General features: G+C 63.9%; 4 protein-coding genes across 9 annotated transcripts; 2 read left to right on the top strand and 2 right to left on the bottom strand.

Moving 5' to 3' along the window:
• The first annotated feature begins 3 nt into the window (after positions 1–3).
• Positions 4–6,068, top strand: ZNF428 (zinc finger protein 428). Its single transcript, XM_030543174.1, has 4 exons — positions 4–177; positions 3,323–3,419; positions 4,174–4,272; positions 4,589–6,068. The coding sequence occupies exons 1-4, from the start codon at positions 4–6 to the stop codon at positions 5,164–5,166; spliced, it is 948 nt and encodes a 315-aa protein (XP_030399034.1). The 3' UTR covers positions 5,167–6,068.
• Positions 6,069–8,282: 2,214 nt separating this feature from the next.
• On the bottom strand, positions 8,283–11,952 carry ZNF576 (zinc finger protein 576). 6 transcript variants are annotated; one of them, XM_030543354.1, is made up of 4 exons: positions 11,395–11,542; positions 11,028–11,033; positions 10,339–10,558; positions 8,283–10,028 (listed from the first exon to the last, which is right to left on the bottom strand). In XM_030543354.1, the coding sequence occupies exons 3-4, from the start codon at positions 10,547–10,549 to the stop codon at positions 9,511–9,513; spliced, it is 729 nt and encodes a 242-aa protein (XP_030399214.1). In that variant the 5' UTR covers positions 10,550–10,558; positions 11,028–11,033; positions 11,395–11,542; the 3' UTR covers positions 8,283–9,510. The 6 variants fall into 6 exon arrangements, with proteins under 6 accessions (XP_030399214.1, XP_030399212.1, XP_030399215.1 ...); XM_030543352.1 differs by lacking the exons at positions 11,028–11,033; positions 11,395–11,542 and adding an exon at positions 11,556–11,952 and having other exon boundaries at positions 10,339–10,556; XM_030543355.1 differs by lacking the exon at positions 11,028–11,033 and having other exon boundaries at positions 11,388–11,542.
• Positions 11,953–13,259: 1,307 nt separating this feature from the next.
• LOC115640520 (interferon-inducible GTPase 5-like) lies at positions 13,260–17,965 on the bottom strand. Its single transcript, XM_030543350.1, has 3 exons — positions 17,884–17,965; positions 16,715–17,414; positions 13,260–14,916 (listed from the first exon to the last, which is right to left on the bottom strand). Exons 2-3 carry the CDS (start codon positions 17,404–17,406, stop codon positions 13,767–13,769), a joined length of 1,842 nt encoding a protein of 613 aa, XP_030399210.1. The 5' UTR covers positions 17,407–17,414; positions 17,884–17,965; the 3' UTR covers positions 13,260–13,766.
• On the top strand, positions 17,930–22,964 carry LOC115640521 (interferon-inducible GTPase 5-like). The gene is made up of 3 exons (XM_030543351.1): positions 17,930–18,018; positions 19,860–20,489; positions 21,032–22,964. The coding sequence occupies exons 2-3, from the start codon at positions 19,867–19,869 to the stop codon at positions 22,233–22,235; spliced, it is 1,827 nt and encodes a 608-aa protein (XP_030399211.1). The 5' UTR covers positions 17,930–18,018; positions 19,860–19,866; the 3' UTR covers positions 22,236–22,964.
• The last annotated feature ends 2,157 nt before the right edge of the window (positions 22,965–25,121 follow it).

Below are 25,121 nucleotides of genomic sequence, written 5' to 3'. Positions count from 1 at the left end.
CGCATGCGCAACGCCTTGCGACCAAGGCGCAGACGTGAATGGGTGGCCCGCGCATGCGCAAAGACCCACGTCGGAGGCGCTGCCGGGGCCACGCCCCCCGCCTCGATCTCACTGGGCCTGCGCAACTCGGTCCTGCCGCGGCGGCCAGACGGGACCGGGTCAGGCCCGGAGGAGCCGGTGAGCGGCGCGGTGCATGGCGGGATAGGGCGGGTCTTCCCTCCCCCCGGGACATAGCGCCCCGGTGCATTGTGGGGTCGGGCCCCTCGACCCCCCCGGTCCATACCGCCCCCGCCCGGTGCATTGTGGGATGGGACTCCCTCCCCCTGGTCCATATCGCCCCAGCCCGGTGCATTGTGGGATGGAATCCCCTCCCCCTGGTCCATATCGCCCCAGCCCGGTGCATTGTGGGATGGGACTCCCTCCCCCTGGTCCATATCGCCCCAGCCCGGTGCATTGTGGGATGGAATCCCCTCCCCCTGGTCCATATCGCCCCAGCCCGGTGCATTGTGGGATGGAATCCCCTCCCCCTGGTCCATATCGCCCCAGCCCGGTGCATTGTGGGATGGAACCCCCTCCCCCTGGTCCATATCGCCCAAGCCCGGTGCATTGTGGGATGGAACCCCCTCCTCCTGGTCCATATCGCCCCAGCCCGGTGCATTGTGGGATGGAATCCCCTCCCCCTGGTCCATATCGCCCCAGCCCGGTGCATTGTGGGATGGAACCCCCTCCCCCTGGTCCATATCGCCCAAGCCCGGTGCATTGTGGGATGGAACCCCCTCCTCCTGGTCCATATCGCCCCAGCCCGGTGCATTGTGGGATGGAATCCCCTCCCCCTGGTCCATATCGCCCCAGCCCGGTGCATTGTGGGATGGGACTCCCTCCCCCTGGTCCATATCGCCCCAGCCCGGTGCATTGTGGGATGGAACCCCCTCCCCACGGTCCATACCGCCCCCGCTCGGTGCATTGTGGGATGGAACCCCCTCCCCCCAGTCCATACCGCCCCAGCCTGGTGCATTGTGGGATGGAACCCCCTCCCCCTGGTCCATATCGCCCCAGCCCGGTGCATTGTGGGATGGAATCCCCTCCCCCATGTCCATATCGCCCCAGCCTGGTGCATTGTGGGATGGGACTCCCTCCCCCCGGTCCATATCGCCCCAGCCTGGTGCATTGTGGGATGGGACTCCCTCCCCCCGGTTCATATCGCCCCAGCCCGGTGCATTGTGGGATGGAATCCCCTCCCCCTGGTCCATATAGCCCCAGCCTGGTGCATTGTGGGATGGGACTCCCTCCCCCTGGTCCATATCGCCCCAGCCCGGTGCATTGTGGGATGGAATCCCCTCCCCCATGTCCATATCGCCCCAGCCTGGTGCATTATGGGATGGAACCCCCTCCCCCCAGTCCGTACCGCCCCAGCCCGGTGCATTGTGGGATGGGACTGCCTCCCCCCGGTCCATATCGCCCCAGCCTGGTGCATTGTGGGATGGGACTCCCTCCCCCCGGTCCATATAGCCCCAGCCTGGTGCATTGTGGGATGGAACCCCCTCCCCCCAGTCCATACCGCCCCAGCCCGGTGCATTGTGGGATGGGACTCCCTCCCCCTGGTCCATATCGCCCCAGCCCGGTGCATTGTGGGATGGAATCCCCTCCCCCATGTCCATATCGCCCCAGCCTGGTGCATTGTGGGATGGAACCCCCTCCCCCCAGTCCATACCGCCCCAGCCCGGTGCATTGTGGGATGGGACTCCCTCCCCCTGGTCCATATCGCCCTAGCCTGGTGCATTGTGGGATGGAACCCCCTTTCCCTGGTCCATACCGCCCCAGCCCGGTGCATTGTGGGATGGGACTCCCTCCCCCTGGTCCATATCGCCCCAGCCCGGTGCATTGTGGGATGGAATCCCCTCCCCCAGGTCCATATCACCCCAGCCCGGTACATTGTGGGATGGGACCCCCTCCTCCTGGGCCATATCACCCCAGCCCGGTGCATTGTGGGATGGAACCCCCTCCCCCTGGTCCATATCACCCCAGCCCGGTACATTGTGGGATGGGACCCCCTCCTCCTGGTCCATATCACCCCAGCCCGGTACATTGTGGGATGGGACCCCCTCCTCCTGGGCCATATCGCCCCAGCCCGGTGCATTGTAGGATGGAACCCCCTCCCCCTGGTCCATATGGCCCCAGCCCGGTGCATTGTGGGAGGGGACTCCCTCCCCCTGGTCCATATCGCCCCAGCCCATGCATTGTGGGATGGAACCCCCTCCCCCTGGTCCACATCGCCCCAGCCCAGTGCATTGTGGGATGGAACCCCCTCCCCCTGGTCCATATCACCCCAGCCCGGTGCATTGTGGGATGGGACTCCCTCCCCCTGGTCCATATCGCCCCAGCCTGGTGCATTGTGGGATGGGACCCCCTCCTGGGCCATATGGCCCCAGCCCGGTGAATTGTGGGATGGAACCCCCTCACCCTGGTCCATATCGCCCCAGCCCAGTGCATTGTGGGATGGAACTCTCTCACTCTGGGCTATATCGCCCCAGCGCGGTGCATTGTGGGATGGGACTCCTCCTGGGCCATATCGCCCCAGCCTGGTGCATTGTGGGATGGAACCCCCTGCCCCTGGTCCATATTGCCCCAGCCCGGTGCATTGTGGGATGGAACCCCCTCCCCCTGGTCCATATTGCCCCAGCCTGGTGCATTTTGGGATGGAACCCCCTCCCCCTGGTCCATATGGCCCCAGCCCGGTGCATTGTGGGATGGAACCCCCTCCCCCTGGTCCATATCGCCCCAGCCCGGTGCATTGTGGGATGGGACTCCCTCCCCCTGGTCCATATCGCCCTAGCCTGGTGCATTGTGGGATGGAACCCCCTTCCCCCGGTCCATACCGCCCCAGCGCGGTGCATTGTGGGATGGGATCCCCTTCCCCTGGGCCATATCGCCCCAGCCCGGTGCATTGTGGGATGGGACCCCCTCCCCCTGGGCCATATCGCTCCAGCCTGGTGCATTGTGGGATGGGACCCCCTCCCGCTGGTCCATATCGCCCCAGCCCGGTGCATTGTGGGATGGGACCCGCTCCCCCTGGGCCATATCGCCCCAGCCCGGTGCATTGTGGGATGGGACCATCCTCCCCCTGGTCCATATAGCCCCAGCGCACTGTGGGAGTGTCCCCTGCCCCTTGGTCCATATAGCTCCAGGGCAAGGTAGGTTTGAAGCCTCAGATTTCTCCTAATCTGTATAACCCTGGTGCATTGTGGGATTGTGGCATATTCGGGGGGTCGGCTCCCCTGTGACAGAGCAGGGATTCCATGAGCGAGGCTCTCGCCCCAGCCAGGCTGATCGCCGAGGGATGATGTCTGAAACACACAAGCACACAGATGTGGGGGGGAGCGAGGACGTGATCTTCGAGGAGGAGGATGGGACCTCAACCGGTGAGGGCAGGGCAAAGTGGTGGCTGGTGGGGTGGCTTGGTGGGGGGGGCATTGCAGGGGCTGGGATTCCCCCTCCCACTCCCCCTCTTCTTGGTCTTTATAACATCAGGCCAGTGCATTATGGGATTAGAATTTGTCCTTGCTCTGGTCTATAAAACACTAGGCCTAGTGCATTACGGGCTTGGAATTCCCCATCCCCTGGTCAATATAATGCTAGTCTCAAAGCATAATAGGACTGGAATTCCTTGTTCGCATGATCCTGAGCTGCTGGGAGGTGGTGGCATAGATACTAAACAGGGTCAGGCCTGGTCATGACTGGAATGGGAAATCTGCCGTTAAACCCAGGGCGATGCTGGATATGTCGGGGTGTGTGTGTGTGTTGGGCTTCAGTCCTTTGTTTTCGGTCCTAAATTACTGTGCTGTGTGGTGGTTGAACACCCACCGTGTCCCACCCCAGAAGGGCCGCATCTCAGCGCTAGGTGAACACAGTGCACTTTAATAGGCGTTTGTCTCCACCCCTTTCCCTAGCTCTCTTTTGATTGGTCCCTATGTTGAAAGGCGGGGATCCCAGGGTTTGCTTGGTGTGTGTAGCTCTCTGGTGTCCGTTAACAGTTTGTGCTCCCTGAGTAGCTGCCTGAGGCCATGGGGAGAAGGGGGATTAGCTACATCCTGTGGGTTGGAGTTATAGGGCACCCCCAGTGGGTTGGGTGGGTGGGAGGGAAAGGCAGCCCCTCACCTGCAGTGGATGTTGCAGGCGTCTCCACGGTGCAGGAGGAAGAGGATGAATCGGAAGCAACCTCAGTGTCATCTGGAGAGAGCCGGCCATCCACGCCCTCTGCCAACGGGTACCCAGGTAGGTGGGCGGCTCTGCCTAGGGCTGGTCATCTCACTCTGTGGAGCTGGGAGTCAGTCAGGTCTCCTGGGTTCTCTGTGCGGGGAGTGGGGTCTGGTGGTTGGAGCAAGTGGAGATGGGAGCCGGGACTCCTGGGTTCTCCTCCGACAGAGGTTCAGCATAGTGCTACTAGCCAGACCCCTGGCCATGCAGGTCAGCCCCTTCCCTGTGGTTGGGGGTTGCTGGAGTGTGTGTGTGTTCTCAGGCTGCCCGAAGACTGTGGCCTTTGTGGGTCAGGGACAGTTTGCTGACACTCCCCAACCCCATCTCTCTCTAGGTCCCAGGAGCAAGGAGCTGAGGTCGGCAGTATCGGAGCCCCAGCAGGAGGTGGCGGCAGAGGAGGGGGATGCCGGCCAGGGGCGCTTGGGCTCCCCGCAGGCCCCCAGTCCTGAGTGGCATGAATGCCCTGAGTGCGGGCGCGGCTTTGGCACCTCGCGGGCCCTGAAGGTGCATCGCAGCTACCATGTGGGCCGGAAGCGGCCGCACACCTCCTCCTCCAAGCCACCGCCGTCCCGGCCGGCCCCACCCTCTGCTGGGGACCCAGAGGCCCGCGATGCCAGGCCTGTGCCCCCCTCACCCCGAGCTGGAGCCTTCCACTACATCTGCGCTGAATGTGGCCTGGGCTTCGCCTCGCCTGCCTCCCTGGAGGCTCACCGCTGTGAACATGGCTGGCGCCGCAGCCCCCCGGCCCCGCCCCGCAACAAGGGGCCTCCCGCCTCACCCCGTGAGGCCAATGGCGCCCGGGATGCCGAGGGAGCAGACGGACCTTACCACTGTACCGAGTGCCCGGGCGAGTTCGGCTTGGTAGCGGATCTGCATGAGCACTACATGCTGCATGCCCGAGGGGAGCTGTAGCCCCCTACCTTGCTGTGGCGCTGGGGGGTGGGGAAAGTGGGAGTGAGATGGATGGTGACAGTGGTGTGATGTGTGGGTTGGATGGCGGTGGCAGTGGGTTCCACAGGCTGGGGGTTGGTGTGTGCGGTGGGATTTGTGGGTTGGATGGTGGCTGGCTGGGGATCTGTGGGAGGATATGAGGGAGCCAGAATGGTGGGTGCGGTGGGATCCACAGATGAGGACTGGTGGCTGCAGTAGGAGGAGAGAGGAGGGTGGATGCAGTGGAATCCATGGGTTGGGTGATGTTCGTAGTGGTTTCTGCAGGCTGGGGGTTGGTGGCAGTGATGGGATCTGGAGTCTTGAGCCCCTGAGACAGAAATGGGGGCCGGGGACCCCCCACTTCCTTTATTCTAGTTGATTTGTAGGTTCAAGTGACTCTGACGAGGGCCCCAGACAGCCTGGCCCTATCTTTGCCTCCCTGCAGAGCAGGGCCTCCCAACCTGCCCCCCAGACCTCAGAGAGGGGAGCCCCATTGGGGGCTCAGACCTGGCAATCTCCACTCACCCTTGGGGCAGCAAAATTGTGGAGCTGGAGGGGCCCAGCCCCCTCCTTCCCCACTGCCACCCTCGAGGATGGGGAGAAGGCCCCATCACTCATTTCCTGCCCCTCTGCCCCATGCAGATTAGGCTGGCAGCCACCAAGGTGCCCCTTCCACTAGCCCCGGGTGTGTTTGGAACCCAGCGTCCCCCCCCTCCCCGGGTTTCAGGTGGGGCAGATCCCGCCCGTGCAACCTGTCTGCTCTGCCTTGGGGGTAGCAGGTTGTGGGCGGGCCAGCCAGCAGCAGAACGATGAATATTAACGAGCTCATTGAAGTAGCAGGGGGTGGGGTGGGGATCTTGTTTAATAATAAAAGTGATTCTGTATCTCTGCTGTACTCTGTCCCCTGCGCCGGTGTCTGCGGGTCTGGGTGGGTGGCGAAGTTGCAGGGACACCTGGCATCGGGCAGGAGCTTGGTTGCGGGGGGACTGGCTCCCAGGATGATCGGGGTAAGGAGCTGGCCTGGGCTGTGATATCGTCACGGCATCACCCTGGGTGGCGAAGTTGCAGGGACACCTGGCATCGGGCAGGAGCTTGGTTGCGGGGGGACTGGCTCCCAGGATGATCGGGGTAAGGAGCTGGCCTGGGCTGTGATATCGTCACGGCATCACCCTGCTGATGGGTGACATCACCATGCAGTTGGGTGACGGCGGTGGGGATGCTGCGCGTGGCCGTCCCCCTGCCCAGCTGGCGGTGATGCCATGCCTGCGGCAGCGTCACGTGTTGCAGTTTCCTCGGGGGGGGAGGCCGGGGCCCTTCCCAGCACGTGGCCTGGTGTCCTGCGGTGTCAGCGAAAGATGTTAACAGCTGTAGCCTCTGGCTTCACTGTGAACTACAACTCCCAGCATGCATCTGGCTGGGGCCTTGTTCTATGGTGAGAACTACACCTCCCACCTTATCTAGCAAGAACTTCAGCTCCCAGAATGCATTTGGTTCGGTCATTTCTCCACTGAGAAGTACAGCGCCCAGCAAGCATGTGGCCGGGCTTTGTGCCTGAGAACGAGAGCTGGGGGCGGGGGTAGTTGTCAGCCCCTGGGGCAGGGGGGAAATACCTGCACCAGGGGCTCCTGCAGCCCCAGCTCGAGGTGCAAGACAGAGGGGCCAGAGAACAGGGCAGGGGACCTTTCCCCATCTGGGACCCCATAGGCTGTGTGTCCAATTAATCTCTCCCTTTCCCAATCCCCGGACTCCAGCCAGGTCCCCCCGGATGAGCCCCGACCCAGGATCTGACCTGGGAGACAGCGGCTAGGGGTGGCCCTAGGTAAGCTGCTTTATGGGGGGAGGCTGGCTGGGACTGTAGGGGTAAGATGTGGGGCCAAGGCCACACATCTGGGGCAGAGCATCCAGCAACTGAGCCACCCGCTGCTGGCCCCTCACGGCTTGTCACTGTTTTGGTGGCTGCCTGCCCCATGGCGAAAGTGCCCTCTGGGCTGCCCCGTGCCCCCGAAGGGAGGAGGAGGGACTGAGGGGACTGGGGCCTAGGACTTGTCGCTCTGTGGGACTCAGTCAGGGCCTGGGTCCTACAGGAAGCCCATGGTCCTATATAACACTTCAGGGCCAAGGCCCCCTTGCGCTATGGACCCAGTGCAAGGGCAGGGACTGTGGGTGCAGAAGCAGGACCGGGTGCATCGGGGTAAGGAGCTGGCCTGGGCTGCAGTGACCAAGCCATGAAACCCTCCCTCATGGTTATGCAGGGGCCCAGAGCCCATCCGCACATGGTCTGGGAGCACGAGCCCTGGGGCTGCAGCTCCAGAGGGATGTGGGGTGGGAGCAGCTGGAGTCACAGCCCAGAGGTCCCCAGATTGTGGGGTGTCAGTTTCAGCCCCATGGGCTGTGCAGAGCAGCAGAGGCAATGAGACCAAACCTGGGATCGATACAAAGTCAAGAACGGAAAACAGCCCCAAGATTTTTTCTTTGTAGGAGGTGGGTGAACTGGAGGGGCACTGGCTGAGCTGGTGGGGCAGGGCAGGGCTGGGCTGGCAGCAGAATGTGGGTTGGGATTGAGGGGCACCCACAGGGGGTGGGGGGCAAGGCTGGGGCTGATGGAACATTTTGATTAGCTGCAGTTGAGATGGCGGTGGGGGGTGTGTGTGTGTGTGGGGGGAAGCAGTTTGCAACAGGAAGTGAAGCTGAGTCCTGGACCACCCCCCATCCCTCAGCAGCTGAGGCCATTGTCCCAGCACCACTAGTCAGCTGAGTGGGGTCCTGGTGCTCTGGCCTGTCACCACAACCCCCCCTGTGGGGCAGAGCTCACAGCTGACAACTAGAGGCCTCAAGTTCTCGCTGCATCCCAGCCCCCAACCCTGCAGCCAGTGCCCCCTAGATGGGAAGGGGAAAGGCCTCTGGCCCATTCCCCTTCCTCCAATTTTGAAATCAGGCTTTGCAGGTCCCACACATCCCTGGCAGCTGAACACAGAGCCTTTCCAATTCCCCCCAGCCCTGGGGCGACGTGCCCATGGCTCCTTGTAGCCCTCCCCTGCCCAGTGGCCAGCCCCGCCTGGCTCCAGCCCACCCCAGGAGACAGACACCCCATCCTGTGCTCAGCTTCCAACTCTTTATTGTTTCCATATGAAAAATAGGACTGACTCCTCACCCCAGTGTCCTGGCACGGCCCCGCAGCCGGCTATGGGAGCCCAGCTCTCCTCATCCTCCCACATCTCCCCCATTCCACTCCAAACTGCCCCCGAAAGCTCCTTCCCATGGCTGCCCAGCTCCGCCCTGAAGCAGTGAAGACAACCCCCGCCCTGGGATGGGTCTGTGACCCCTGCAAGACTGGGCAGTTTTACCCCAGCTCATGGTGGCTCAGTGCCACACTGCAGGGGCAGACTGGTACAACAGCCCTTCGTACTAGAGTAAGTGCTTTCGTGCCAGGCGCTGCACTGGGATAACTAGCAGGGTAAAAGTCGCCCCGCGCTGACACGGCTTTACTGGATCCAGCTATGCTCGGGGGAAGTCAGAGATCACGCCACGCTGCAGGGTAACAGCCCAGGGACTGGACACACGGGCGCTGGAAAGCTCCCCCCTGCCCCAAACAAAGAAAGAGGATGTGTTCGGGTTAGGTCCTCTCCCGCCAGGACTCCAGTGCGGGGCACTGCAGCCTCCACCCGGACTAGGGGGTGACAGCCGGTGCTGTGGAACGCTCGCTGCTTGGCTGCAGGGGAGGCATGAGGCGTTTATGGGAGGAAGAGCAGGGTGTGGAGAGAGATGCTCTGGGTGCCTAACGGACACAGGGGGATGGGGGGGGTTCAGCTGGAAGCCCCCTGAGCCAGCCAGCCCTCCCGCTTTGGGACCGGATAGGAGCCCGTGCTCCCTAGAGGGGACAGGCCCCATGCCCCATTCCCCAACCCCCTGAGCCAGCCAGCCCTCCCGCTTTGGGACCGGATAGGAGCCCGTGCTCCCTAGAGGGGACAGGCCCCATGCCCCATTCCCCAACCCCCTGAGCCAGCCAGCCCTCCTGCCCTGGGACCGGATGGGAGCCCGTGCTCCCTAGAGGGGACAGGCCCCATGCCCCATTCCCCTGAGCCAGCCAGCCCTCCTGCCCTGGGACCGGATGGGAGCTGGCACCCTCTAGTCCCATCAATGTCCTTCCAGTCCCATTCTAGCTCGACTTCCTGCCAGATGGCGCCTGCTGTCCCAGTGCCCAGAGCCGATGGGAGAGGGCTCGGTGGCAGAAGAGGGGGGCATTCTGCTGCAGTCCCAGCTCTCCCCACGGGGCCTGGAGGGGCGCTAGAGCTCCAGGGGCAGTGCCAGAGCCCCCAGGCCGGGGCGCTAGAGCTCGCCGCGGGCGTGCCGGATGTAGTGTTCGTGCAGGCCGGCCTCCTGGGCGAAGCTCTCACCACACTCCGTGCAGGAGTAGGGGCGGGAGGGCAGCAGCTCCAGGGGGCGCTGGTGGGAGGCCTGGTGGCGGCGCAGGTTGGAGAGCTGGCGGAAGCTCTTGCCGCAGTCGGGGCACTGGTGGGGCAGGCTGCGGCCGGCGGCGTGACCCAGCCGGTGGCGCTGGTAGTTGGCCAGCTGGCCGAAGCGGCGGCCGCAGTCGGGGCACTCGAAGGCGGGGCGCAGGCAGTCGGGGCAGTCGGGGGGCGGGGCGGGGGCATGCCCGCGCTGGTGGCAGATGAGGGCGCGGGAGCTGTCGAAGGGCTTGCTGCAGATGAAGCAGACGAAGAGGGCGTCGCGCAGATTCTCCTGCACAAAGTCCTCGGGGTGCTCCCGCTTCATGTGCCGCTCCTTGAACTTCTCGTCCGGGAAGGTGATCAGGCAGTGGAAGCACTGGTTGGAACCCAGGCGATCTGGGGGAAAAGGGCGGGAGGGAGAGCTCAAGGCTCCAGCCGGGGCTGATCCCCACCCCCAACTCCCTGCCCAGCCTGGGCTCCCCATACCGCCGGGGGGGGATCCCTAACTCCTGAGCTGCATACCGCGGGGGTGGGGAGGGGGACCAGGCTGCCCTCTGCGAGAGAAGGGCTGGGAGTCCTGGCACTGGGGGGATCTGGAAGCCAGGGTGCAGTTCCCCAAGGGAAGGGCTGGGAGCCCCAGTGCTGTGGCGTTTAAAGCCCTAGAGAACAGATACAGGGAACAGCCGTGTCCACCCCGGGTACTTACAGACGGGGCTGTTGCTGGAAGAGGCCTTAACCTTCCCCTCGGGGCTGGGCCGGGCGGGTTCATCCTCAATGCAGATGGGCTCTGGGTCAGAGCTGGGGCACCGTGGCCGGGCCGGGGCAGCCTCCTGCTTGGCAGGGAGCGCAGGCCGCACTGGGATCTCCTGCGGGAGCGGCTCAGCCAGAGGACGCTTCTCTGCTGTGACTTCAGACATCTTGTTTCTGCCAGGCGAGGGGTGAGTTGTGTCAGAGCACAGCCCCATGGGCCCAGCTAGCCCCATATCCTGCCCCCCTCCAGCTCAGACCCACAGGCCCATCTAGGCGCCTATCCAGCCCCCTCCCTGCCGCCCAAGATCAGCCGTGGTTTCTTCCACTCTAGGTTTCTTTGCCCCTCACCATGAGGCACCTCAGCTTCCCATAGGGCCACTCACACAGTGTCTCGGCCCCTCATTCCACCCGCCCCATTTCCTCCCATCGCTCCCCCAAAGGAGCCCCCTCTTGTCCAACCCTCTCTCCATGCAGCCACCAACTGTCCCCCCACGTGGGCTCCCCCACTCCTCTCATATCCCAAAAGCTCCCCATATAAAGCCACTACTGCCTGTGGACTCCTCCCCCCAGGCCCACTCTCCCCATAGAGGCCCCCCAACTTCTTCCTCCCCCTACAGATCCTTCTCCCCCCTCCCATGGAGTGTTCTCTCTCTAAATCCTTCCTCTCTCATGGAGCCCTTGGCCACCTTCAGACAGATCTCCCAACCCCTCCCCCCACAACAGAAAGCGACCTCTCCCCATGGCCCCTTTCCCCCTCCCCTCACATGCAGCCTCTCAACCCTCCCCTCACAAAGCCAGACCCCCATGGACCCCTCCCCCCACAGATCCCCTCAGCCACCCCCCCGGGACCGCTCCCCCCATGGACCCCTCCCCTCATAGACCCCCCTCAGCCACCCCCCCTGGACCCCTCCCCTCATAGACCCCCCTCAGCCACCCCTCCCCCCACAGATCCCCTCAGCCACCCCCCCGGGACCGCTCCCCCCATGGACCCCCCTCAGCCACCCCCCCTCACCTCTCTCTCTCTCTCTCTCTCTCCTCCCTCGCCCGCTTCGCCTTCCTGTTTCCGATGCCCACCCAGCCAGGACCCCTGCCTGTATCCGGTGGGGCTGCCCCTGCCCGCGCCTGACCTAAACTACCGGCCCCCAGGCCTGCTCCCTTCCCTCCCCCTCTTACCCCCACCTGGGCTCCCTCCCCCAGCCCCGTCCCCGGAGAGGAGTAGTTTTAATCAGGCATCCATCAAGGCACCCAAAAGACGGGAGGACGCGGGGTCCTTCTGTTCCCAGCGTCGCGCTACCGCAGCACGCGCATGCGCGTTGGGAAAGGCGCGTGGCGAAGTGGACTGTGCATGCGCGACATACGTCGTGTACCTCCGCGTCTGACGGTGCGCATGCGTATAGATTCTGCTCAATACGTCGCGGCAACGAGCCTACAACGAACGGTCTGCGCATGCGTAGTACTTGGGAGGGGCGGCCGCTAGAATGATGCGCATGCGCAGACTGCGGGGGAGCCTCCCCTATGAGAGGGGGTGTCAATTCAGGGGAAGAAGCAAGTTGCGGGCAACTGCGGGAGGCGACCCATCATGATATCCCAGGGTGCACCGGGGCAGGGAGAGGCCTCATTCCCAGCGAGCACAGCGGCATCCACGGCCCCAAATTCCCATGATGCACCGGGGCATGGAGAGCTCCACATTCCCAGCATGCACTAGGGCATGGAGATCCCCCAACTTCCCAGGGACGAGTGGGGTGTCCAGCACCTGAAATCCCCATGATGCACCGGGGCGTGGAGAGCTCCACATTCCCAGCATGCACTGGGGTCTGGAGAGCCCTAAGTTCCCAGGATGCACTGGGGCATGGAGATCCCCCAACTTCCCAGGGATGAGTGGGGTGTCCAGCACCTGAAATCCCCATGATGCACCAGGTTGTGGAGAGCTCCACATTCCCAGCATGCACTGGGGTCTGGAGAGCCCTAAGTTCCCAGGATGCACTGGGGCATGGAGATCCCCCAACTTCCCAGGGATGAGTGGGGTGTCCAGCACCTGAAATCCCCATGATGCACCGGGGCACGGAGAGCTCCACATTCCCAGCATGCACTGGGGTCTGGAGAGCCCTAAGTTCCCAGAATGCACTGGGGCATGGAGATCCCCCAACTTCCCAGGGATGAGTGGGGTGTCCAGCACCTGAAATCCCCATGATGCACCAGGGCGTGGAGAGCTCCACATTCCCAGCATGCACTGGGTTCTGGAGAGCCCTAAGTTCCCAGAATGCACTGGGGCATGGAGATCCCCCAACTTCCCAGGGATGAGTGGGGTGTCCAGCACCTGAAATCCCCATGATGCACCGGGGCACGGAGAGCTCCACATTCCCAGCATGCACTGGGGTCTGGAGAGCCCTAAGTTCCCAGGATGCACTGGGGCATGGAGATCCCCCAACTTCCCAGGGATGAGTGGGGTGTCCAGCACCTGAAATCCCCATGATGCACCGGGGCGTGGAGAGCTCCACATTCCCAGCATGCACTGGGTTCTGGAGAGCCCTAAGTTCCCAGAATGCACTGGGGCATGGAGATCCCCCAACTTCCCAGGGATGAGTGGGGTGTCCATCACCTGAAATCCCCATGATGCACCGGGGCGTGGAGAGCCCCATATTCGCAGCATGCACTGGGACATTCAGAGCTCCAACTCCCAAGAATGCTCTGGGGTGTTCAGAGCCTCAAATCCCAGGGGGCAATGGGATATCCAGGGCCATGCTGCAGGGTGGAGGTCAGCAAGGGCACCCCCTTTCCTTTCCCAGGCAGGGCTGGCCCCCGGGGAGGCTCTGCGCTGCCAGCTGTGCCCCAGCCAGCAGCCACGCTTTCATTGTCAGAGATTTCCATCAACACAGCTGATGTTCAGGTCTCCGTTTTATTTCTGATTGAAGGAAAACAGACAAAAAAGAACTAATACAAAGTCTGTGCTGCGGAGGGCCCAGAGTGAGTGACTCTGGCTATAACATCAGCCTCCTGGAGCTCAGCAGGTCACCCCCTAGACGGGCAGGTCGCACCTTATTCTCACGAGAGCAGTACGAGGAAAGAGCCATGCAATGCCCTAGCAGTATAACCACACTCCTCTAATGCAGCAGCAACCCCTGTGCCACACAGCCTCCCTGGCTGAATCTCAGCACTGGGGGAGGGATCCCTGTACAAACAGCCCCCGCACAGCAGCCCAGAGGCGGCTGAATCTCAGCGCTGGGGGAGGGATCCCTGTACAAACAGCCCCCGCACAGCAGCCCAGAGGCGGCTGAATCTCAGCGCTGGGGGAGGGATCCCTGTACAAACAGGCCTGTGCCCCATTCCAGAGGTGTCTGCATCTCAGTGCTGGGTGAGGACACCTTCTACAAACAGCCCCTCCCCCTACTCCTTGGCATAGGCTTGGCGCAGCATTCGCTCTGCGTCCTCCGTCATCTCTGCCAGGGCCTGCGTCAGCACCCTGTAGGTGGCCTCCAGGGAGATCTCGGGCTGCCCCTCGGCCCCGTGGCCCCAGTAGGGCACCAAGCTCCACATTCGGGAGGAGAAGGGCACTGGCTTCGTGATCTGCTTCAGCACCTGCTCCGGGTCTGGCTGCTTGACCCAGGGGCTCCGGATCTCGGCCTGGAGCAGCCCGGCCGGCTTCCCTGTGGCTTTGGCCACCTGGGCCAAGGACTTCTCGTCCAGGCCCAGCTGGATGGAGAAAGCTGAGACTGTGTCGACAAGGCTGGTGGCCACATCCGGGCCAGGTTTCGCTGCCCAGTACAGGCAGCTGTCCAGGGTCTTGCCCCAGACGTCCTTCATCAGCGCCCTGCTCTTCCTCCTCACCAGGCGGCCCAAAGCCACGGGGATGGCCTTCTCCAGGGCCTCCCTCTTCAAGGCTGGGGCGTCACTCTCCAGGGCCGCCTGGAGGGCTGGCAGGTCATAGGCCTCGCGGAGAAGGCTGGAGACAAGGAAGACACTTGGGGAGCTCACGCCGTCCTTCTGGAGGGCACCCACGCAGCTGCCCCGGATCTCCTCCATGGGGCCGGGCTCAGGGCTGGGCTGGGCGTCCACGTCCACCTTGGTTCTGACGAAGAAGAACCGCTTCCCGGCCGCGCTGACGGCCTGGGCGAGCCGGCTCTGGGCGTGGCGGTAGCGCTCCGAGGCCGTCAGCAGGAAGAAGTCGTAACGGGACAGATCCAGCCGCCCCACGTCCTCCTCCGTCACCCCCACTCCTGGCAAGTCCCACAGATACAGGCCAGGCACGGTAGGGTGGGCGTAAGCCGTGGCTTTCTGGGTGGTGGCTGTCACCCCCGTGGGTGCTGCCTCTGGCTCCCCGCAGCCCACCCCCCTCAGAGCGTTCACCAGCGCCGACTTGCCCGAGCCGGCCTCCCCCAGAACCGCCACGTCCAGCCGGATCTGTGAGGGCTCCTCCAGTGCTGAGCGGATGATGGCAGGCACCTCTGCCAGCCCCCCCGTGGCACAGGCCTGGTGCAGCTCCTGGATCTTTCTCGGGCTCACAGCCCTTAGGTCCTCCAGCTCCCCGTCGTGGGCCCTGCACAGAGAGGACGGGATGGGGGGAATTGGAGCCCCTCTGGAGTGCTTTGGGTAGAGAGGAAGCTTGTACCTGGTGTTACTGGAACCCAAGACACTTGGGGTCTGGTCCCAGCTCAGCCACAGACTCCCTGTGAGTCACTGCCTCTCTCTGGGCCTCAGTTTCCCCACCTGTATAATGTGGGAGAAGGAGCTTTCTTTTGTCTATGCAGAATGGAAGCTCCACCCCTTAGACGATGTGAGGCAGGGACTGGGGCTTGGGCAGGGTCTATACAGCACCCCAGAACGGAGCCCCTGATCTCAGGCGGGGTCTATGCAGCGCCCGGCACAATGCAGCACTTAGTGTGATGGGGCCCCTCAATACCCAGTGTGGAAGGTTTACTGCAGTTTCTGTTAAAAAGCTGATTTTTCAAAGTGCTGTAAAATTTCCCCCACTCCCCTCCCAGAGCCAGAACCCAGGAGTCCTGGCTCCCCCCTCCCTGCTCTGACCTGCTAGATCCCACTCCCCTCCCAGAGCCAGAACCCAGGAGTCCTGGCTCCCACCCTCCCTGCTCTGACCTGCTAGATCCCACTCCCCTCCCAGAGCCAGAACCCAGGAGTCCTGGCTCCCCCCTCCCTGCTCTGACCTGCTAGATCCCACTCCCCTCCCAGAGCCAGAACCCAGGAGTCCTGGCTCCCCCCTCCCTGCTCTGACCTGCTAGATCCCACTCCCCTCCCAGAGCCAGAACCCAGGAGTCCTGGCTCCCACCCTCCCTGCTCTGACCTGCTAGATCCCACTCCCCTCCCAGAGCCAGAACCCAGGAGTCCTGGCTCCCACCCTCCCTGCTCTGACCTGCTAGATCCCACTCCCCTCCCAGAGCCAGAACCCAGGAGTCCTGGCTCCCCCCTCCCTGCTCTGACCTGCTAGATCCCACTCCCCTCCCAGAGCCAGAACCCAGGAGTCCTGGCTCCCACCCTCCCTGCTCTGACCTGCTAGATCCCACTCCCCTCCCAGAGCCAGAACCCAGGAGTCCTGGCTCCCACCCTCCCTGCTCTGACCTGCTAGATCCCACTCCCCTCCCAGAGCCAGAACCCAGGAGTCCTGGCTCCCCCCTCCCTGCTCTGACCTGCTAGATCCCACTCCCCTCCCAGAGCCAGAACCCAGGAGTCCTGGCTCCCACCCTCCCTGCTCTGACCTGCTAGATCCCACTCCCCTCCCAGAGCCAGAACCCAGGAGTCCTGGATCCCACCCTCCCTGCTCTGACCTGCTAGATCCCACTCCCCTCCCAGAGCCAGAACCCAGGAGTCCTGGCTCCCACCCTCCCTGCTCTGACCTGCTAGATCCCACTCCCCTCCCAGAGCCAGAACCCAGGAGTCCTGGCTCCCACCCTCCCTGCTCTGACCTGCTAGATCCCACTCCCCTCCCAGAGCCAGAACCCAGGAGTCCTGGCTCCCACCCTCCCTGCTCTGACCTGCTAGATCCCACTCCCCTCCCAGAGCCAGAACCCAGGAGTCCTGGCTCCCCCCTCCCTGCTCTGACCTGCTAGATCCCACTCCCCTCCCAGAGCCAGAACCCAGGAGTCCTGGCTCCCCCCTCCCTGCTCTGACCTGCTAGATCCCACTCCCCTCCCAGAGCCAGAACCCAGGAGTCCTGGCTCCCCCCTCCCTGCTCTGACCTGCTAGATCCCACTCCCCTCCCAGAGCCAGAACCCAGGAGTCCTGGCTCCCACCCTCCCTGCTCTGACCTGCTAGATCCCACTCCCCTCCCAGAGCCAGGGAGAGAACCCAGGAGTCCTGGCTCTTAGCCCCGCCCCGCTCACCTCTTCAGCTGGATTATCTCCTCCAGCTGGTCCTGGAACTGGTTGAACTGGTACCTGTCCGTCTCCAGGGCTGAGACCAGGAAAACCCTGTTGGTGTCCAGCCCGTTCTTGGCCAGCACCTCGGCCACCCCGTTCCGGGCCAGCGCCAGCGCCTCGGCCGAGCTGTAGTGGGCCCGGAACCGCCGCTTGGCTGTGTGCAAGTCCAGGTCCACCTTGGTGCGCACCACGTAGTAGGGCTTCTGCTTCTGCTGGAAGGCCTTGAGGAGCTGCAGGAGGGGATCTGCCGGGCTTCCCTCGGCCACCACCAGCACCAGGCAGCCGAACTTCCCCAAGTCCCCCAGCCGCTTCGTGTAGTCGCCCGGCTTCTCCGGCTCCTGGAAGCCCGGGAGATCCCACAGTGTCAGGTTGGGGAAGGTGGGGTGGGTGTAGCTGGCCGGCTGCCCCGGGGGCTCTGGCGCCTGCTGGAAGAAGGCCTGGGGGTCGTCCAGGCCGGGCTGTTCTCCCAGGAGGGCGTGGATCAGCGTGGTGACCCCAGCGCCCCGGCAGCCCACCACAGCCACATCGGCCTTCAGGGCGTTGACCGAGTCCACCAGGGCCTGGAGGCGGGTGGCGGCTGTGCCGGGGTCCTGGGCTTCGTAGCGGGTCCGCAGCTCCCGGAGGAAAGCGTCGTCCAAGCCCGCCGGGGCGGCCATGGCCACAGCTGCGAGGGGAAGAAAGCTGGAGTCAGGACCCCTGGGTTCTCTCCTCAGCTCTGGGAGGGGATTGGGGTCTAGTGGTTAGAGCAGGGGGGGCTGGGAGCCAGGACTCCTGGGTTCTCTTCTCAGCTCTGAGAGGGGAGTAGGGTCTAGTGGTTAGAGCAGGGGGGGCTGGGAGCCAGGACTCCTGGGTTCTCTCCCCAGCTCTGGAAGGGGAATAGGGGCTGGCGGGTTAGATCGGTGGGGCTGGGAGTCAGGACCCCTGGGTTCTCTCCTCATCTCTGGGAGGGGATTGGGGTCTAGTGGTTAGAGTGGGGGTGCTGGGAGCCAGGACTCCTGGGTTTTGGATGTGGGGGGCCAGGACGCCTGGGTTCTCTGGGGGTGCTGGATTCTGTAGGGGGGGCAGGGACCCAGGATGCCTGGGTTCTCGGGGGGGCAGGACGCCTGGGTTCTCGGGGGCGGGGAGCTACTTACCCGCAGTGGGTCCCTCCCGGCCGGTGGCTCCAGGCCGAGTGACAGCGGGGCCGGGAAACAGAAACCGAAGCGGCGGCTCCTCCCCGCGGGGGCCGGGCCGGAGGGGGAGGAACCGGGAGAGGCGCCGGCGGAGTCGTGAGTGCGGGAGGGAGCGTTCGTGTGACCCCCCCGATCCGCCCTATGCACCCCCCGATCCATCCTGCTGCACCCCCTCTGTGCGCCCCTGCACCCCCGATCCATCCCGCTGCACCCCCACCGCCTCGTTCCCTGCACCCCTCATCTTCCCCCTGGCCCGTGCACCCCCGATCCATCCCGCTGCACCCCCTCTGTGCGCCCCTGCACCCCCCGCCCCGTCTGCTGCACTCCCTGCACCCCCTCTGTGCGCCCCTGCACCCCCGATCCATCCCGCTGCACCCCCACCGCCTCGTTCCCTGCACCCCCCGATCCAGCCCGCTGCACCCCCACCGCCTCGTTCCCGGCACCCCTCATCTTCCCCCTGGCCCGTGCACCCCCGATCCATCCCGCTGCACCCCCTCTGTGCGCCCCTGCACCCCCCGCCCCGTCTGCTGCACTCCCTGCACCCCCTCTGTGCGCCCCTGCACCCCCGATCCATCCCGCTGCACCCCCACCGCCTCGTTCCCTGCACCCCCCGATCCATCCCGCTGCACCCCCACCGCCTCGTTCCCTGCACCCCTCATCTTCCCCCTGGCCCGTGCACCCCCGATCCATCCCGCTGCACCCCCTCTGTGCGCCCCTGCACCCCCCGCCCCGTCTGCTGCACTCCCTGCACCCCCTCTGTGCGCCCCTGCACCCCCGATCCATCCCGCTGCACCCCCACCGCCTCGTTCCCTGCACCCCCCGATCCATCCCGCTGCACCCCCACCGCCTCGTTCCCTGCACCCCTCATCTTCCCCCTGGCCCGTGCACCCCCGATCCATCCCGCTGCACCCCCTCTGTGCGCCCCGTGCACCCCCCGCCCCGTCTGCTGCACTCCCTGCACCCCCTCTGTGCGCCCCTGCACCCCCGATCCATCCCGCTGCACCCCCACCGCCTCGTTCCCTGCACCCCCCGATCCATCCCGCTGCACCCCCACCGCCCCGTTCCCTACACTCCTCATCTTCCCCGTGCACCCCTGATCCATCCCGCTGCACCCCCACCGCCTCGTTCCCTGCACCCCCCGATCCATCCAGCTGCACCCCCTCTGTGCGCCCCTGCACCCCCGATCCATCCTGCTGCACCCCCACCGCCTCGTTCCCTGCACCCCCCGATCCATCCCGCTGCACCCCCACCGCCTCGTTCCCTGCACCCCCCGATCCATCCCGCTGCACCCCCTCTGTGCGCCCCGTGTACCCCCCGCCCCGTCTGCTGCACTCCCTGCACCTTCTCTGTGTGCCCTCTGCACCCCCCCATCCTCCACCCGCCACGTGCACTCCCCGATCCACCGCCTGGGTCCCTCTGTCCCCCCATCCCCCTGGACCCCCCTCTGTCTGCCTTGTGCACCCCCTGATCTGTCCCCCTGCACCCCTTGTATCCGCACCGTGCACCCCCCTTCTACCCCTGCATTCCCTGATCCACCCCCTGCACCCTTCTCTGTCCCCATGCACCCCCCTGTCTCCCTGCCCCAATCCATCCCTGTGCAGCCCCTGCACCCCCTCTTTCTGCCCCATGAATCTCCAATCCATCCCCTGTAACCCCCTGTCTTCACCCTGTGCACCCCCAATCCATCCCCCTGCACTCTTTCTTTCTGTCCCTATGCACCCTCCCCCCCGGTTTGTCCGCCCCTGTGCACACCTCTTCATCTTGTTCAAGATGGGGGCTGGGGTATTGGGGGGGGGGCTGGGAGCAGGGTGGGGTGGGGCAGAGTCAGGAAGGGGTGGGATGTCAGGGCTTGGGGTGGGCTCAGGGGGTGTCGGGGTAGGGGACAGACTCCCCGGAGCCACTCCCCCAGACAATCACGTCTCCTTCTGTCTCCGCAGCACCCAGATGAACGACACCCCAGGCCCCGAAATGCCCCCGCAGCCCCCGCCGGATGCCTCGCCGGGCTCCCCGGACCGGGGCGATGTCTCGGTCGTGATCGTGGGGGCGCCGGGCTGTGGCAAGTCAGCTCTGCTCAACGCCGCGCGGGACCTGGCGGAGGATGATGCCCGCGCGGCCCCGCTGGGGGCCCTGGCTAGCTCTGGGGGGCCTGTGCTGTACCCCGATCCGGCCCGGCCCAACCTGCTGCTCTGGGAGCTGGCCCTGACGGAGGGCGAGGGGCCGGCACGCTGGCTGGCCGAGGGGGATGTGGTGCTCCTGGCCACCGACGGGCTATTTGGTGCCAGCCACGCCCGCCTGGCCCAGGAGGCCCGCGGCGCCTGCAAGACGGTGCATTTCGCCCGCACCAAGGCCGACCTGGACCTGCACACCCTCCGGCGGCTCCTGGGCGAGCGCTACGACCGGACCCAGGCCCTCGACGCCCTCCGGGCCGCCTGCGTCCAGTCCCTGGCAGCCCATGGCCTCGGGGAGCCCCCGCCCGTTGTCTTCCTCATCTCCGGCCACGAGCCCCAGGAGCTGGACGGGCCCCTGCTGCGCCAGGCTCTGGTGGGAGATGTCAGGGTGTACGAGAGGTGCGGCTTGTTTATTGTAGGGTCTCTTGGGTGGGCTGCTGTTGTGGGGAAGCTCGGGAGAGGGAGGGCTGGTTTGTTATTGTAGGGTCTCTCGGGGAGACGACAGTGGTTGTTGTGGGGGGAAGGGCCTCAGGTGGGGTGATACTGTAGGGTCTCTTTGGAGGGCTGCATGCGGTGCTTTGTTATTGTAGGGTCTCTTGGTGGGTTCTTTTTATAGGGTCTCAGGTAGTTTGTTATTTTAGGGTCTCCCAGAGCCCCCAACACCCAGCCAGTCCCCACCCCATGTCTCCCTCTCACCGGTGCCCCCTACTCCTCATCTCCTGTCTCTCCTGCTCTGCCTCCCCTCCACTCCAGCCCCCCCGCCCCATACTCCCTGGTCCTTACTCTGTTCAGTCCCCACCTTCCAGTGCCCCCCAGCATTTCATGCCCCCTCTATCCCCCTCCCCAGTGCTCCCCTTTGTTGTATGCCCCCGGTGCCCCCCTGGTGCCCTCTGGCATCTCACGCCTCCATGCCCCCATTGTCTCTCCCCCTGTGCCCGCAGGGTGCTGCGCCCGGCGCTCTCTGGCTTTGAGCTCATCAGCGAGCGGGAGGTGGCTGAGATCCAGGAGGCCTACGAGCTGGGCGGCCTGGCGGAGGTGGTGACCCGGGTCCAGTGCAGCCTGGAGACCCTCTGGAACGCCCGGCTGGATGTGGCCGTCACCGGGGAGTCGGGGGCTGGCAAGTCCACCTTCGTCAATGCCCTGCGAGGCCTGAGCGACGAGGACGAGGGGGCGGCCCAGACCGGCGTGACCGAGACCACGGCCCAGCCCACGGCCTACCCCTACCCCGGCTACCCCAATGTGACACTGTGGGACCTGCCGGGCATCGGCACACCCAGCTTCCGGGCCAACCACTACCTCGAGGCCGTGGATTTCACTCGCTACGACTTCTTCATCATCCTGGCCTCGGAGCGGTTTAAGGAGAACCACGTCCGCCTGGCCCGGGCCATCGTGGAGCAAGGGAAACGCTTCTACTTCGTGCGTGCCAAGGTGGACAACGACCTGGAGGCCACGCGGAGGAGGAAGGACCCGCCCGAGGAAGAGGAGGTGCTGGAGGAGATCAGGAGGGACTGCCGGGAACGGCTGGGCCAGGCTGGGCTGGGCGACACCAAGGTCTTCCTGCTCAGCAGTTTTGAGATAGAGAAATACGACTTCCAGGCCTTCGAGGAGACCTTGGAGCGAGAGCTGCCGGGGCACAAGCGTCACGCCTTCCTCCTCTCCCTGCCCAACCTCTCGCGGGCCATCATCGAGAAGAAGCAGCAGCTGCTCCACCAGGAGGTCTGGAAGGTGGCCTTGGTCTCCAGCCTGGTGGCTGCCGTGCCCTTGCCGGGTCTGGCCTTCACCTGCGACGTCTCCATCCTGCTGAGGAAGCTGGCCGCCTACCGGCAGGATTTTGGGCTGGACGCGGCCTCCCTGGCCCGGCTGGCGGAGAGGGCCGGGAAGCCGCTGGAGGTGCTGCGGGCCGAGGTGCGCAGCGTGCTCGGGCGCAGCATCAACAAGGAGGTGGTGATCGGGCTGCTGGGGAAGGCCACCGGCGGGGGCTTGGTGGTGGTCAACCTCTTCTTCCACCGGATCCCCATCTACGGGGCGCTGGCCTCCGGGGGCATCTCCTTCCACACCACCTACTCCATGCTCAGCCAGTGCCTGGAGGAGCTGGCGGCCGACTCCCAGCGGGTTCTCATCAAGGCCTTCGACAGCGAGGTCTGAGGGGGCTTCCAGCCACGCGAGGGGATCCCCTCCCGCAGCGAAGGCACAACGGCCGTGTTATTGTAGGGTCTCCCGGGCAAGTAGGGGCCGCGTGCATTGCTTGGTTATTGTAGGGTCTCCTGAAAGGGGCCTGCACTCCCTGTCCTCTGCCCCCCACCCCGTATTCCCATGGCTACCGTCTCAGCACAGCCACCCTTATAGCAACCCCCCTGCTGGGGCAATCGGCCATAGCTCCACTGCAGTCGATGGGGGCAGATCCCAAGCTGGCCCCGATGCCCCAGTGCGGCGCTCGGAGGCGCTGTGCTGCAGGGGGCAGGGTTGGGGGGCAATTCTCCTTGCAGTTCTCCCCCCACAGTCCCTGAAATACCCGAGGTTGCTAACACAGACCCTGTCCCACCCCTGCCCCATGGTGGCTCCGGCTCATACAGGGATCTTGGCGTGACGCAGGCCCACGGGCGAGGCCTCTCTCAGTCCGCGGGTGGGTCTGAGCTGGCTTGTGGGGCTTGGGTCCAGCCCTGTTCCCTGGCTTTTGGGGGGGAGCACTGAAATGCAGGGAGGCCCGTTCTGCAGGGGGCCCCTGATAGTCCTCAAAAGGGGCAACGTGTGTGTGTGTGTGTGTGTGTGGAGGAGGTGTCCCTCCACAGCTCTGCTAAGAACGCCCGTATGGGTTTGTACAGCACCTAGCGCTACTGTAACACACCTAATAAATAGCAATCGTGATGTACCACAGTCAGTGCTACCGTAATGCACCTAATACAGTGATTTTCAAACTTTTTTTCTGGCGACCCAGCTGAAGAAAACTGTTGATGCCTGCGACCCAACAGAGCTGGGGTGAGGGGTTTGGGGGGTGGGAGACGCTCAGGGCTGGGGCAGGGGGTTGGGGTGCAGATGTGAGGGCTGCAGGGTGGGGGCAGGAATGAGGTGCTTGGGGTGGGGAGGGGGTCAGGGCTCTGAGCTGGGGATGCAGGCTCTGGGGTGGGGCCAGGGATGAGGGGCTTGGGGTGCAGGAAGGGGTTTGGGGGGGCTCAGGGCTGGGGCAGGGAATTGGGGCACGGGCTTACCTCATGCGGCTCCTGGTCAGCAGCACAACTGGGATGCAGAGGCAGGCTGCCTACCTGTCCTGGCATCACGATCTGCGCTGCTTCTCGGAAGTGGCCAGCAGCAGGCCCGGCTGCCAGGCGGAGGCACACAAGCAGCTCTGCACGGCTCTCGCCTACAGGCACCGCTCCCCTCCCGGCTTCCATTGGCCGGGAGTGTGGTGCTGACCAGAGCTGCCGCGGCCCAGTGCTAGGTCACCACCTGCAGTTTGAAAGCCACTGACCTAATAAATAGCGACTGCGATGTACCGCACCCAGCACTACCATAATGCACCTAATAAATAGCGACTGCGATGTACCGCACCCAGCACTACCATAATGTACCTAATAAATAGCGACTGCGATGTACCGCACCCAGCACTACCATAATGTACCTAATAAATAGCAATCCTGATGTACCGCACCCAGCACTACCATAATGCACCTAATAGCAATTGTGATGTACCGCACCCAGCACTACCATAATGCACCTAATAAATAGCAATCATGATGTTCCGCACCCAGTGCTACCATAATGCACCTAATAGCAATCCTGATGTACCGCACCCAGCACTACCATAATGCACCTAATAGCAATCCTGATGTACCGCACCCAGCACTACCATAATGCACCTAATAAATAGCAATCATGATGTTCCGCACCCAGTGCTACCATAATGCACCTAATAGCAATCGTGATGTACCGCACCCAGCACTACCATAATGCACCTAATAAATAGCAATCGTGATGTACTGCACCCAGCACTACCATAATGCACCTAATAAATAGCAATCATGATGTTCCACACCCAGTGCTACCATAATGCACCTAATAGCAATTGTGATGTACCGCACCCAGCACTACCATAATGCACCTAATAAATAGCGACTGCGATGTACCGCACCCAGCACTACCATAATGCACCTAATAAATAGCAATCGTGATGTTCCGCACCCAGTGCTACCATAATGCACCTAATAGCAATTGTGATGTACCGTGCCCAGCACTACCATAATGCACCTAATAAATAGCAAGCATGATGTACTGCACCCAGCACTACCATAATGCACCTAATAAATAGATGCTGTACATCACAATTGCTAGCACAATGAGTCCTGCCTGGGCCTGGACTGGAGCTACCGTAATGCACCTAATAAGTAGCTATTGTAATGCATACCCTCTGCCTGCGTAGGGGCGGGATCCTTAGCCCCAGAGAGACACACAGTCTAGGGCCTGGTTCCTGTGTGTAAGATAAAGGTCATGTCATGGAGAATCCCCCCTACCCCCATATCTCTGCCTGATTCTTCAGCCAGGACTCCGGGTTCTCTCCTGGCTCTGAGCGAGGAGTGGGGGCTGGTGATTAGAGCAGGGGGGCTGGGAGCCAGGACTCCTGGGTTCTCTCCTGGCTCTGGGAGGGGAGTTGGGGCTGGTGGTTAGAGCAGGGGGGCTGGGAGCAGGACTCCTGAGTTCTCTCTCTGGCTCTGGGAAGGGAGTGGGGTTGAGTGGTTAGAGCAGGGGGGCTGGGAGCAGGACTCCTGGGTTCTCTCCCGACTCTGGGACGGGAGTGGGGTTGAGTGGTTAGAGCAGGGGGGCTGGGAGCCAGGACTCCTGGGTTCTCTCCCCGGCTCTGGGAGGGGAGTTGGGGCTGGTGGTTAGAGCAGGGGGGCTGGGAGCAGGACTCCTGGGTTCTCTCCCGGCTCTGGGAGGGGAGTGGGGTTGAGTGGTTAGAGCAGGGGGGCTGGGAGCAGGACTCCTGAGTTCTCTCCCTGGCTCTGGGAAGGGAGTGGGGTTGCGTGGTTAGAGCAGGGG

This window comes from Gopherus evgoodei, unplaced genomic scaffold (assembly GCF_007399415.2).
Source record: "Gopherus evgoodei ecotype Sinaloan lineage unplaced genomic scaffold, rGopEvg1_v1.p scaffold_31_arrow_ctg1, whole genome shotgun sequence".
Lineage (NCBI taxonomy): Eukaryota > Metazoa > Chordata > Testudines > Testudinidae > Gopherus > Gopherus evgoodei.
This window is presented reverse-complemented; position numbering and strand designations above follow the sequence as displayed.

Bases quoted from the DNA above. Each gene is read 5' to 3' on its own strand.
- ZNF428 (XM_030543174.1), top strand. From the start codon at position 4: ATGCGCAACGCCTTGCGACCAAGGCGCAGACGTGAATGGGTGGCCCGC. The intron at 3,420-4,173 runs GTGAGGGCAGGG...TGGATGTTGCAG, and splicing joins GGAGGATGGGACCTCAACCG to GCGTCTCCACGGTGCAGGAG. The intron at 4,273-4,588 runs GTAGGTGGGCGG...ATCTCTCTCTAG, and splicing joins CTCTGCCAACGGGTACCCAG to GTCCCAGGAGCAAGGAGCTG.
- ZNF576 (XM_030543352.1), bottom strand. From the start codon at position 11,830: ATGCGCAGACCGTTCGTTGTAGGCTCGTTGCCGCGACGTATTGAGCAG. The intron at 10,557-11,555 runs GTAAGAGGGGGA...CTCGCCTGGCAG, and splicing joins GGGAGGGAGCCCAGGTGGGG to AAACAAGATGTCTGAAGTCA. The intron at 10,029-10,338 runs GTAAGTACCCGG...CTTTTCCCCCAG, and splicing joins TTCCAGCAACAGCCCCGTCT to ATCGCCTGGGTTCCAACCAG.
- LOC115640520 (XM_030543350.1), bottom strand. From the start codon at position 17,406: ATGGCCGCCCCGGCGGGCTTGGACGACGCTTTCCTCCGGGAGCTGCGG. The intron at 14,917-16,714 runs GTGAGCGGGGCG...CTCTCTGTGCAG, and splicing joins GAGATAATCCAGCTGAAGAG to GGCCCACGACGGGGAGCTGG.
- LOC115640521 (XM_030543351.1), top strand. From the start codon at position 19,867: ATGAACGACACCCCAGGCCCCGAAATGCCCCCGCAGCCCCCGCCGGAT. The intron at 20,490-21,031 runs GTGCGGCTTGTT...CTGTGCCCGCAG, and splicing joins GATGTCAGGGTGTACGAGAG to GGTGCTGCGCCCGGCGCTCT.